The 13,939-nt window shown below is 51.7% G+C and overlaps 1 protein-coding gene across 1 annotated transcript in view; it reads left to right on the forward strand.

Moving 5' to 3' along the window:
- Positions 1-13,591: 13,591 nt before the first annotated feature.
- The window catches only part of LOC104857249 (zinc finger protein 581-like), a 4,359-nt gene continuing 4,011 nt past the window's right edge, over positions 13,592-13,939 (forward strand). Inside the window, exon 1 of the mRNA XM_033766049.1 lies at positions 13,592-13,698. Coding sequence (XP_033621940.1) covers positions 13,592-13,698 — 107 coding nt within the window. The remainder of the gene's footprint in view (positions 13,699-13,939) is intronic.

Below are 13,939 nucleotides of genomic sequence, written 5' to 3' on the forward strand. Positions count from 1 at the left end.
GGGGGCGCCGTCGGCCCACTGTCCTTCAAAGGTGAATGTGGCCTCGGGGCTTGTCTGGCGGGTGACAGTGTGACGTGTGACCCTCTGCACGCGGGGAGACCGCTGGGCCATCCCTCCACGACTTCCTCGCCGTGCTTGGGCGGGGGCGCTGGGAAGGGAGTGACCGGAGGCAGCCTGAGCCCCGGGGCACCTTGTGAACGCGAGCCGGGCGCTGGCCTTCGTGGAAACAGCACACTTGAGCTGAGCGTGGGCAGCCGGGTGTGGGCCCGCTTGATGCCAGCGTGTTGGAAGGCTGGGACAGGATGACCGAAAGTTTGAGACCAGACCAGCCTGGGCAACTTAGCCACTTAGCAAGGTCTTGTTTCAAAATTTTTAAAACTAAAAGGTCTGCGGGTGTAGCTCAGCCCGGTGTTCGAACCTCAGTAACAAAGTAAGATCAGATGAACATTTGTCGAGTTAAATCACTGAACTTTGAGATTATTCCTAGAACAAAACCTGCTTTGACCAACGTATTCATGGAGTGCTATTGCTGAGTCGGAACTGAATATGCACTGTCCCCCCATGTTTCTGTGGATTGAGCCCAGGGTCCAGGGATGCCAAAAATGTGCTGTACCACTGAGCCACAAACCCAGCCTCAGTTTACACAGCCTTTAAAACAGACTTTTTAATCCCAGCACTCAGGAAGCCGAGGCAGAAGAATTGCCACAAGTGTGAGGCCAACCTGGGTTACATAGTTTAAGGCCTCAACACACACACACACACCTTAAAATACACACAACGGATGCACTCTGAGTGCTCTGCACGGCCCCACCCCTTCACTCTCCCTCCCCCTGAGGTTATTTTGTTTCCATCTCCTCTTTACCAGGAGTGTGTGGGTCTTATGTTGAATAAGCTCACATCAGCATGAGCTGGACCCCGGGTCTACACTGACAAGGTCTGTTGCTCCTTGGTGATTCCTGGTAGTAGCCATGGCGATTATGTGGCCTTGCATTCATTGCTACCCTTGCTTATGGCGGCTGTTGGTCCGAAGCTTTATCACCTCCTAGGTCCACCTTACTCTAGCCAGAGCAGCTGTCATCAAAAACTGAAACCAGCTGAGCATGGTGGTACACACCTGTAATCCCAGCACTCAGGAGGCTGAGGTAGGAGGAAGGTCCCCAGTTCAATCCCCAGTACCAAAAACCAAAAACTGAAACCACAACAAGTGCTGGTGGGGTGGCAGGACAAAGAGAACTCTGCTGCACTGTTGGTGGGAGTGTAAACTGGTACAGCCACCATGGAAACCAGTGTGGGGATCCCACCTGAGGAGTTCACCTGGGTGGCGGCTATGCCCTGCCTTCCTCTGCCTCCAGTCACCTTCCAACTTCCAAGGGCTGTGGACCCTGTGCCTCACGGGATCCTCCCATCCATACAAATATAGTAATTTTATTCTATCCTACATTGGTGTAACTGAGTGGCATCACAGCTCATGGAGTCTCACTAAGTCACTAAATGGTGAAAGCTGGGCTTAGACTCGAGACCCTTCTGCCTCGGCCTCCCAGAGTGCTGGGCTCACAGGTGTGTACTGCTATGCCCAGCTTTGACTTTGTCACTCTTTCCCTGTTGTCTTGAAAATAAGAGACCCCCCAAAAAGAAAATAAGAGACCTGGGAACTGGAGGCTGAGGCAGGAGGGCGGTGAGCATGGCCGGGTCTGCAGAGTGCAATCTTGTCTCAAGAGAAGCTGCAAAATTGGCCATGGAGTTATTTATACATATTGAAGACATAACCGTGGAATTGTACACTTCAAATAGACGGGACATATATGTGAATTATGCTTCAATAAAGATTAAACATAAAGAACTAGCTTTCAAAATTAAATTCTAGCCAGGTGTAGTGGCGCACGCCTGTAATCCCAGCACTCGGGAGGCTGAGGCAGGAGGATCGATGTGTGTTTGAGACCTAGGCTACATAGTGAGTTCCAGGTCAGTGTCAACTACATAGAGAGACCTTGTCTCCAAAAAAAAAAAAAAAAAAAAACTTAAATTCTAGGGCCAGGGACTTAGTTCAGTGGTTCCCACCACCTGCCTTGCAAGCACAAGGTCCCAAGTTCAATCCCTGGTACAAAATAACAAAACAAAACAAAACAACCCCCCCCAAAAAAAAGACAAAATTAAACTCTAGATGATTTTTTTTTCAAATTATAGGAATTTAAGAATGGTAAGAATGAACCCGGTTAGCCATGGTGGCATATGTCTGTAATCCCAGCAACTTGGGAGGCTGAGGCAGGAGGATCACTGTGAGTTAGAGGTCTCCCTGAGCTGCGTAGAGGGACCCTAAAAAAAAAAAAAAAAGAATAAACCAGACATGGTTGTGAACATTTGTAGGCCCTGATACTTGGGAGGCTGAGGCAGCTGTGTCACTTGAGCTTATGAATTTGAGGTTAACCAAGGAAACGTGAGACCCTGTCTCTAAAAAGAAAATGTATAACCCTACACAGTGGGTCTATGAGTGTTCACTGTACAACAATTTCAACTTTTTCCTGTGACAAGTTTCATTTTTAAAATGGTGTTGGGATCCTGTAGACACATTTTAAATCTGATTATTTATTTATTTATTTTTAGTACTGGGGATTGAACTTGGGACCTTGCGATTGCTAGGCAGGCGCCGAAACCACTGAGCTGAATACCCAGCCCTTAGATTTTTGAAAACCTCAGATAAATTCCAGGATGGTTCTCATCAAGTGTAAGCCCTGTGGAGTTGAAGATCACATCTGGACCACTCTTAGCTTGTCTCCAGAGCCCCACTGGGGTGTGGCGTGGAATGGGTGCTTAATGACCCTCGCTATGCTGTGTGGTACGATGTTGTACAATGCAACTTGTGCACTAGATGGGAAGTGGACCGATGAGTAAACAGGCAGCTAAGAACAATGGCTTCTGACACCCTAAGCCAATAGTAGCCCTCAAAGAGCTCATCCTCAAACCTTCCTGGGTGGGTCTGTGGATGACAATAATATTAGCAATAATAACTAATTTTTAATGAGAGCTCACTGAGCAGGATAAATGAGTGTCTCTTATGCAATTAAGCAAACAAGAATAATAAAATACAGACTAAGATATACTCATGAACATTTATTTAGTATGAAAACATGAATCCAAAGTGACTACGTTTAAAGGAGGATCACCATTCCCCAAATTTAAAGCACACAAACTTTGAAAAAAATTAATTTATTTTTTTGAGAATCTTTTCTCCTACATTCTCTTATCCCTTCCTCATACAAATATTTTGTAAAACCATATTAAATGGAAAATAGAAAGCCAACTTTGTCTTTATATGGTCACTCAAATTTTATTATTGGGCTGGGTTGTAGGTCAGTGGTAGAACACACATGAGGCCCTGGGTTTGATCCCTAGCAACACTGGTGGAAAATGGATAGTTTAGCAACATTTTATGTCAGATCGACAACTTTGGTGGTTTTAGTATTGTTGTCAAGTTTGGGAAAATCCTAATCAAGTTTCAGGTGTGATTTTACCAGAGCTGCAGAACTCCTAGGCAGTGAATAACCTTAAATACTCTGAATTGTGGACACCTTAGCTAGGGAAGGGCTGGTGCCAGTGAGGAGCCTGCAGTGTGTAAGCTTCAGTAGCTTCCTGGTAAATTCAACTCGATACCTACTCAGTCACATCTTCTCCCCGCATCCCCTTCTTCCTGTTTAAAAATACTGAGGATTGAATCCAGGGCCTTCACACTAACGATAACCCCAGCGCCTTTTTATTTTGAGACAAAGCCTCACTAAGTTGCTAAGTTGGCCCAAGCTGGGTTTAGACTTGCAATCCTCCTGCCTCGGCCTCCTGGACTGCTGGGAGCTTAATTACTTCTAAGGAAAAAAATACCTGCTTTGCTTTGTGAGGGGAGATTTAGCTCTGTAAAGCCTGGAACCTGGTTGTGAAAGCCCTCCAAGCCTCCTTTAGGGCTTCCTGGTTACTACCTATGCCATCTATTTTTAAACAGAAAAACATGGAGGTTTTAAATACTGAAACTCAAGAGCCCCTTTGGTGCCTGGCTTTAAGCGAGTTTCTCATTCCTGGTCGCTTTCCCCCTAGTCTGTATAATGAAGTGGGCATTCCCAATGTCCTTGTCTGTCCTAGGGGAACAAAAATGGAACCACAGGAAATTACTCTGTGGAGAGTGGACGTTTAAGGGAGACCCCTTATCAGAGGGGATAAACTGGGCCCAGAAGAAAGTGGATCTTTTGTCTCTGCGCCTTGTGTTTCCAGCTGGAGCATTTTTACAAGGGGCCGGAAACGCGCAATTTTTTTCCCAAGGTCTCTCCCTAAAAGGTTTTCCCTTCACACACACACCCTGACCCTTTTCTAAAATCGCTCCTCGGGGCCGTTGTTTCTGCTCGGTGGAACCAGAGAGGCAGCCCCGCTGCTGGACGGAAGGACCCCAAATTGAAGGGCTCGAGAAGTAGCGAAAGTGACGAGCCAAGGGGAACGGGTGGGAAAGAGGGGCAACCATAGAGAGATGGGCGGCCGATAGAAGGGCCAGGTTGGAAGGGAAACGAGAAGAATCTTGCGGATAGATGGTTAAGGAAGGAAAACCATGGAGAAGTGGGAGGCGGCTAGAAGGGCTGTCTCAGGCGGTGGACTGGGGCGGGGGGTGGGACCGGGAACAGGAAAACGGCAGCTTGGGCTAAGGGATAGGGATGCTGGGGGATCGTACCTCAGTCTGTCGCAAGCGTGACCTTGAGCTGTGACCTCCCTCTCTGTGCCTCTTGTTCGTCACTCCTGAAGCAAATGATTCTTCACCACTCAGGGAAAAGAAAAATCATGTAGAAAATTACCAGCCTAAGGGCTCTTTGCTCAGACACTATGAAACATGTAGGAACGAATGGTATTATTATTTTCGCATGCTGAAATCCTTCTGCATCTCTGAAGTTCTTCATTGCACTGAAATCGGGCCGTTGAGCATTAACGAAGACATCTAAGAAGCCCGTAGTAGTCACTCTTGAGTTCTCTCCATCTCCAACACCCTCCTCTAATTCAGACCTTATTTTTTATTATCTTGGTTACAGCACCAGCTGCATCCCAAGTCTCTCAGCTCCCCTCTCTAGCCCTCTCTAAAACACACAGGTTGAAAATTTTCTAAAACTCAGGTAAAGCTAGGTGTGGTAGTGCACACCTGTAATTCCAGCACTCTGGGGGGCAGAGACACAAGTTCAAGTCCAGCCTGGGTGATTTAGCCAGACCTGGTCTCAAAATAAAAATTAAAAGGGCCAGGGATTTAGCTCATTGGTTCCGCTGCCTGCTTTGAAAGCACCAGTTCCCTAGTTCAATCCCCAGTACCCAAAATAAATAAATTAAAAATTAAAAAGATGCTGGGGATGTAGCTCTGTGGAAAGGCCTGGAGTTTAAGCCCCAGGAAAGGATGGGGTTGGTGGGTTGTCGCGAGCCCCAACACCAGGATCCTGCCAGCAGGTCCTAAACCTGAAAGGACAAGGACAGAGAGACGGGAGGCACTTTGCTTCTCATGTTCCTTGCTTTATTTATTACAGAACCTCTTCCTTTTATACTTTCCTGCTGCATGGGAGCGAGAGTACCGCCCACACATTCCAGAAGGAAACCGTTACAGTTGCTAGGCAACAGATCAGACCACCAGCTGAACTAGCCCGTTGCTATGGGCGACGGCACGTCCACACCGCTCGGGTGAATCACAGGTCAACATGGCTGTGCTCATGTCACGCTCTTTTTACAATGCTCTCCATAGTGGGTGACCTACTTCAGACCAGATCCTGTCCCTCCCATGGCTGGAAACCTTTCCACAGCCCCCTTGTGAGTGGGGATTCCCCCATGCACGATGGGTCAGCACTCTAGCACTGAGCTAAACCCCGAGGCCCTGAGGCCTGGAGTTGGAGGCAGTGCTCCAGGCTCTCCAGCCTCCTCTCACCTCTGTGACTGTGCCCTGAATGCCCACCGGTGTCCATCTTGGGCTGTCCCTCTGTGCAGAGTAGCCTTTCCTGTGTAGTGTGTTTGTTTTTTAAAATGTTTTTATTTTTTATTTTGGTGAGGGGATGGAACTCCGGCCCTTGTGTTTGCAAAGCAGGTGGCGGAACCATTGAGCTAAATCCCTGGCCCGCGTGTTCATTTTCCAGGACTCATTTCTTCCAGCCGCTTCCGGCTCCTGCCTGACTTTGGCCCCGGGCTGGGGGACCTCCGGCTTCTGTGCACTGGCTTATGGCCACTGGTTTCAGGGATCCCTTCTACTATTTTCCAGCCTCCCCCCCTCACGCCCTGGTATCAGAAGCAGAGTCTGGGCTCTTCAGGCTGCCACTGTGGATGTCTGTAGCCTGCACGGTCCCCTGCTTGGCACATTGTGCTCAGTTGCTCTGAAAGCAGCTCATCTTTTATGCATTAGCGCACAGTTGTGGGACATAATGGCTACGTTCACAGAGGGGAGACTGTTTGTGGACACAGTGCATCTGAATTCTTTCTTCAACCCTTTCTCTCCCCTGCCCTCCCTCCCATCTCTCGACCCTCTTCTCATTTGGTTTTCTTTTTCTTTTTTTGGTACTGGAGGATCGAACCCAGGACCTTGCAGTTGCCAGTCAGGTGTGGCACCACTGAGCTTCATTGCACCCCCACCCCTCCTCATTTGCAAAAGATCTATCTCCCTGTTTCCTATTATCCATCCTTCATTTTGCTTTTTATACTTTGGGTTTCTTTCTTTCTTTTTTCTTTTTCTTTGAGACAGGGTCTCACTATGTAGCCCAGGCTGGTCTCAAACTCACAACAATCCTCCTGCCTCAGCTTCCTGAGAGGCAGTCACTGGCTGCGTATGGCTACAGGGCACTTGAAATGGAGCTTAGGCAAGCTGAGAAGGGCCACATGTATAAAAACTGCACACCACATTTCCACTGGTTTGTGTAACAAGCCACTCTCTGTGTCCCAGCACAAGCCTGCCCCCAGGAGGTGTTAGATGGGAGAAGAGAGCTGATCCAGGACTGGACTACACACTGCAGTTCATCAGGGTCTTACTGACAGGGATGGAGCCCTAGGCAGCAAGTGGAGCAAATGGAGCCCCGAAACATGTGTCAGAAGGAGAGGTGTGCACACTGGCCAGGACAAAAGTGGCTTCCTCAATTTGGAATGTCTCTAGTCTATATTCAGCTAATATCGAAGGGCTGAGCAAATTCCTGGTCCAGAATCTGCTCATAAATCCCCACATACTGGTCTACTTGTTTTTTCTGTTTAGAGTTTGCTCCGTCTGCAGGACGCACATAAGGGATACCCGGGCATTCACAGCAGTTAGGGTCATGGCCTCTGCCAGCATGGCCCGCTGAGTCCGCAGGCCACCCCAGAAGTATCCGTGCATAGGAGGAGGAAGGCAGCCTCTTTGTGGGCTCTGCGTTCCCACACCCAGTCTACGAATCCACATCTGCCACAGGGGTCGGGCTCCCTCCACCATGTGGAGGGCTAGACCTGTTCCTTCCCCAACCAAGCTGTCCCTCATCCCCAGCCTACTCCTCCACAGTGTCGCCCAGGCCAGCACTGGCGTCTGCCCCTGGCTCTGCTGTCTACCTGCTGTGTGGCCATCAATTTCTCACTGCTCTGGGCCTCCGTTTCTTTGTCTGCCGAATCCAAAGTCGAATCTGAGAGTTGAAATGACAGTGGTACCTTGGTTCCCGATGCTTTTGTTTGCAAACAATTTGGTTTGAGTCCAAGGAATTTATCCTAAGAGAGCTTTGACTTCCTCCCTCCGGCATGAGCCCTGAGATGGGGCCTCCTCCTCAGGACCCTCAGGCTCGTCTGTTCTGAGCCAGATGCCGCTTGGTCATTGCCTGGAACCGTGTGCTGTCCACCTGCTGGAGGCAGCAGAACGTGGCAGTGCCACTGGCTCCGGCCTGGCCTTCTGCCCCAGGCGGCCAGCAGGGCACTGGCTCAGCAGGTCCCTATGTCCACGGGAAGCTCAACCTGTCCTGCCATGGGGATGAACAGTGCCTTTAGCAGCGAAGACCCTGGGCCCCTTCCCTGAGTCCCCAGCGTCCAGCAGTTTGGCCGTGGTGTCAGGAGTGGACAAGGCAGCACTCTCTCCAGGGCCATCATGTCCAAGCCTGGATGACCCCCAGGCTCAGGGTGTGCAAAAGTCTGCAGGTGTGAGGGAAAGGAGAAGCCCGTGGGGCCTCGGGGTGTGTTAGGTGGGTGACGCGGAGGCTGGAGGATGCAGGACAGAAGGGCACTGAGCCGGTGAATTTTGGGGTGAATCTTACGTAATCGCCTCTCCTCTCAGGCCCAGGCTCCCCCAGCACGGCATACTTGCCCACATGCTGATGCCATGGATCCCTTCCCTCCTAGCTGAGTCCTGCACCTGAATCAGCCTCTCCTTCCTCCATCCCTCTAGAGATCTCTGTCCTCTCTCAAAAGGACTCGTCCACTCTTTGCTGTCTACATTCACAGAGCAGAGGACCCTTACCCACTGGCACAGCCGGCTGGAGCCAGTCAAGGGTGTCCCTTGTTCTTGGGCTTCTCAGGTCCTCATGAGCCTCCCGTGTCCGAGAGCCACACAGCGGCCCCCGCGAGCTCCAGCCCCACATCCATGCTGTTGCCCTGCAAATCCCTGGAGGGCTCCTGCAGTCTCCCAAGGCGGTGCTTCATGCAGGGCTCCGTTTGTGGGCCCCAGCTGCCTGCTCAGTGCCTGCTTCCTTAGGATGTTCAAACCTGGACTGTCCAGGGCCACAGGGCTGGGTGGAGGACAGACAATGCAGGATCCATGGGGCCTCTTATCTCTGGTGCAGAGAGCAGCGCCTGGGTCCCGGTCACTTGTTGTGTGACTGGGGGAAAGCGACTCCCTTTTTGAGGCCTGTGGACCCTTTAAGTCTCCCTCTAGCCATCCCTGGGCAGGGCTGAGAGGTAGGGGTTGGGTTCTCATTGGAACCCTGGCTCTGCCACAGCCCCTTTTTATAGACTGGAATCCATCACTCTTTAGGAGGAACTTCGTAAAACTGGACACAGTTTCTAAACCAAGGTGCATAGAAGGAAGGGAGGCATCCAGATATCAGGAGTGGTGTACGGAGACCACCTACTGTACAAAGGTGGCTGTCATGGCTTCTATCTAGATGTCCATCCAAACCCTTGTTCACACCAAGTGGGGCCTTTTGGAGGTGGCTGAAGCTAGGGTGTATGAATATGGATCAGGGGTGTATGATAACTAAATTAGCCCACTAATTGGCTTAGTGTAACTTTGGGTATGGTGTGAGAGGCTCCAACCACTTGTAGCCTGCATGAGATATGAATGAAAAGGAGGCTCGCTATTACCTTTGCTGTGTCCTGTCTACTCCGCCATGGACCGTCTCTCCTCTGTGATGTCCCCTCTGCCCTGCTGCCCTGCCTTGGAGTCAGCTATGGACTGAAAGTTCTACAAATGTAAGCTGAAATAAAACTTTCCTCCCTTAATTTATAGGTGTTGAGTATTTTGTCTTCGCAATGAGAAAGTAACTAAAACAGTAGCACATAATGCACCTAAGCTTCTTTATATGGTAGGTAACTCATGGTGTGTTGTCTGCAGTGATAGGCTCCAGTAAATATTAATTTTGATTCTTTTTATATTGCTGTGGTAAGGCAGGAACCCGAATAACCTGGGAACCTTTCTCTAGTGAGGCTGTTTCAGGTACTTCCTGACTCTCCAAATGGGTCCATCCCCAATTCCTACTTGGGGTGTCAAGCATCCCTGGAAGTCATCCCTGCATCCACTTCTGGCCTGCCAGGCCTAATGGAGGGGATGGACAGGCCCAGGAGCTGCAGCATTGTCATCCTGCCCAGTGGACTGATGGGGTGTGGGCAGAATAGTGGGCATTGGAGGCTGGGTAGAGACTGGAGGACACAAAGCCCAGGGAGTGGATTACTTGGAGCCCAACTGGCCCAGAGGTACAGATTTGGAATCCCATTACTCTCCAAAGGGGAGTGGGGCTCAATGTACAAGGAAGCAAAATAACAAGGGCAAATCTCAGAAGTTGAGAGGAGAGGACATCCGGAAAGGCTTCTGAGAAACCTTGGGCAGGAGGAGTGGAGGTCACTCTGCCTCTCTTCCTGGAGATCGGCAGTGCACCAGAGGCCCTCCCCAAGGCTAGGGCTGCTCCAGCTTGCCTGGGCTGTGGCAGGAGTGAGGCCGGGACAGGAATGTGAAGTTAGGAGGATGTGGACCACCGATCAGGGGTGAGGCTGGAGAGGGCAACTGCTGAGGGCAGAGGAGTTTGTCGGACAGCACTGGCAGGAGGGAGAGGAGCCCAGACACAAAGGCTCCAAACTGGAGGCATGAACAGGGAAATGGGAAGGGTTTCGGTGGCTGTCTAGTCAGGTGGGGGAGAGAAAGGAGGCTGCGGTGGGCCGCGAGAGGCCTGCAGAGGTGAAGGGGTTACATGGAGGTGGTAGATCAGCCCTTCTGGGCCTGGCAGGTGACAACGCAGAATTCAGGAGCGGTGCAGCCAGCTCTTGAGGGCAGAGGCCGAGGGAAGATGGATCAGGCTCTGTGCCAAATCTGCCCGGGCTGTGAGGGCCGTGTGTGGACGGAGACCAGATGAGGGTGAGGGGAGGTGGACGAGCCTCTCACCCACGTCTCAGAGTCCCGGCCAAGAGACTTGGATTTCATTCCACAGCCACTGGGGGCCACAGAAAGGCTCTGAGTGATGCCCAGCGACAGATGCCCAGCAAGAGGAGGAGGATCTGTCAGGCCAGTGCAGGGAAGGGCTGGAGACCAGGATTTCCGGGAGAAGCTGCTGGGTCCTGTGAGGAAAGCGAGGTGGCAGGACCTGGTGCCCAGCTGGTTCTGGGGCGCAAGGGGCTGTGGCTGTGCACGTTTGTACTTGTCACAGGTGAGGTCTCCATGACCCTCACACCCAGGAAGTGACAGGTGAGGTTTCTGAAGGAGAGGGCAGCAACGCCAGGCTTGACTTTGGAGTGAGGACGATGAAATTCATCCATTCAACCTGTGTCCTATGTTGCCCCTCACCACTGGGGCCTGTGCCCTGAAGATGGAATTTTGGCCTGGACAGAGCTGGGCCCTTTTGGAGAGGGGAGGCAGACAGTCACACTGTAGGCCAATAAGTATGCAAGGCCCTCATGGGCTGGCAGGAAACAGAGCAACCAGACCGTAGGTCTTGCCTGCCTAGCTGACACCCTCACGACAGGCTGCGGGGATCGAAATGGCCTGAGATGCACCATCCTTCTGAGGGGCAGAGAGGACATCCCAGAGAAAACAGCAAACACAAGGCCCCAGCTTTTTGTTGTTGTTGCTGTTTTTTAAGACAGGGTCTATTTAGCCCCACCTGGCCTAGAACTCAAGATACTCCTGTCTCAGCCTCCCAAGCGCTAGGGTCGCAGGTGTGCACCACTCTCCCAGCCTACAGAGAGGTGGGTGGGTGGTCGAGTTGAGCTGCAGAAAGGCAGCACCCTGGCACCGAGGGCCGGAGGTCAAGGCAGCCAGGGTCAGGTCTATCTGGGGTCATCAGGGCTTTGGGGCTCTATTCTAAGCACAGCAAGAAGGACTTTAAGTCAGTGTCGGGAGCAATTCTACATAATTTTGGGGGAAAATCATGATTAGGGCCTAATATTCCTGTCTACAGGCCAGCTACAGGCATGTCAGGACACAGCTCCATCTTTGCCTCCGGTCACAGCTAAGACTTCAAGGGTCCTGAGATGCTGTGATGCTCCAGGGCAGGACCACACCGGTGGAGACATCCAAACCTCCAAAGGGAGGAACCAAACCTTCATCTGCACAGTTCCTCACTGCTCTAGGACTTATGCTGCCCCTGGGTCATTCGCTACATTTGTTTCTCCCAGTGTACTGAGCTCTCTGTTCCCAGACATTTATTACATTTGTTTCTCCAAGTGCACTGAAAGGTGTTGCAAGCTCTGGGGCTTCCTTCTTTGCCACCAGCGCAGAACTGATCAGGCCCAAAGCTCAACTTCTTCTCAAAGTCTCATTTTTCCTATCTTGCCTGTATAATAAGTTAATTCACCTTGTGCTATTGTGGCTTGCAGGAGACTAGGACTTACTACAGAGGTTCTAATAACGTCCCCTTTTCCTGTTCCCTACAAGTCAGGAGCCTTAATGCGGAATCTGTGGGCTTAAAAACACTGCCTGGATGTGGCCATGGAGAGGTGATTGGAGGAAGCAGGGTGGATGGAGTGGCCATTGCTGTGAGCCAGGGGTGAGCTAGGAGTGGGGCAGGGAGAAGGGTGCAGTGCTTACTGGCCCTGAGGCCAGGCAGGAGCAGGAGCTGGCCTGGCTCTTCTGCTCTGGCTGTGTGACCTTTCACGAGCACGACTGTAAAACAGGGACCTCTAGGATCGACCCTGCAGACCTGCTCTGGGGATTCAGTGCATTTAGTCGTGGTTGTCACTGAGGAAGGGCTGTTAATGTTCATCATTGCTACCATTTCGGGGGTCAGAGTGGGATACCCATGGCTTTAAGGGATGGAACTGTTATGTGGATCTGAGACTCGAGAGGGATTAGCTGTGGGGGGGGGGACACTGTGCAAATCTGCAGCTTTAACTGTCCCTGGGCGATACCCTGAGGTGCGCTGAGTTGTGACCTGAGGGTGCCAGTGGCATGTGGGGGTGGTGGCCAAGCTGCAGCCGAACGCTTCACAGCCCAGGATGGGGTCACAATGTAGCATCCGGCCCAGAAGTCCAGTGGCGCCCATCCAGAAGCCCTGGTGTAGGCGGAATAGTTGAAGGTATTGGAGAATGGTGGCCCAGGGGCAGGAAGGGGAACCAGATCAAATGCAGAGGGTGTTGCCATGCATCTCCCTCAGAATACTCCCCTTGGTTCGAACACGCTCATATTGCACTGTCATCCTTGTCACTTTCTGAAGCCATTCTGGAAGCCCTTTCCAGTGAGGTATTTACTGTGCTGTTGTGGCTGTCTCAGTGTTCTGAATCCACTGATAACATTGCCGGTCACTGTCACGCAGAGTGGGGAAGAGCCAGAACTTGCGTGACGCTGGATCTGGTGTATACAGTGGATGCTGATGCACACATTTTGAGACGCCTGCCTTCTGTTCGATGGTGACTGGCAGCAGCACCCACTCCTTGTAGGGACACTCACATGAGGGGACTTCCAAAAGGGGCAAAAATGATGGCTGTTTGGAGTGTTTTGAGGGGCACTGACGGGGCGGGGGCAGTGGCTACCTTGGCAGGCTACACAACCTTAGGGGGTGTTAAACTTCAGCCCAGAGCAGCGGCTGGCTCACGTGCGGTCTTCCCAAGAAGACAGACACTTGCTCAGCTCCAGCTGATTGTTGCCACAACCAGAGACCTCCCCGGATGCATATCTGATAATTCAAATTTGTGCATTGCTTGGCTTTCAACGTATTGTCCAGCAGCAAGTTAGAAAAGACACTTTGTGGTCACAACCAAATATGACTGCTTTTGGCAGCCAGCGTCCAGGATGTCAACTGGTTCAGGATGGTGGATGTAGCAGCCCCACGGGGTGGTGGCCTTTAGCTGTGGGGCGACTCAGATGAAGGGAGGTGAACCACATTTGCACTCAGGTCTTCAGAACCTTGAGCATCATTTCCAGCACCAACAGCCCAGCCCCTTCCGGCTCTGCTAGGACATGGCCACTGTGCAGCTGCTTATCTGCAAACGCTTGGACGCTCTGGGCCTCAGTTTCCCCACGAGTTCAGTGGGAAGCACACACCTTCCCACTCCGTATCTGGCGAAGTAACCCTTCTCCTGCCCTCCACTTTACTGGTTGACTCTGCCTGGGGAGGAGGGTGGCTTGGTGCAAAGGACCGACTGGGCGTGGCGATGCCCGTGGGACCTCCTCGAGCTCACCGGCAGGTCCTCGTCCTCTCCCAGTCCAGCGCGCTCCCTCGAGTCTCCCGCGTGGGAGGGGCCGGCTGCGGCATCGGAACCTTCCTGCCGAGTGCGCGCGTTTCCGGCAGGCTCCTTTTCCCAGGGA

This window comes from Fukomys damarensis, unplaced genomic scaffold, assembly GCF_012274545.1.
Source record: "Fukomys damarensis isolate Sample0158 unplaced genomic scaffold, DMR_v1.0_HiC HiC_scaffold_19, whole genome shotgun sequence".
In the NCBI taxonomy this organism is placed as follows: Eukaryota; Metazoa; Chordata; class Mammalia; order Rodentia; family Bathyergidae; genus Fukomys; species Fukomys damarensis.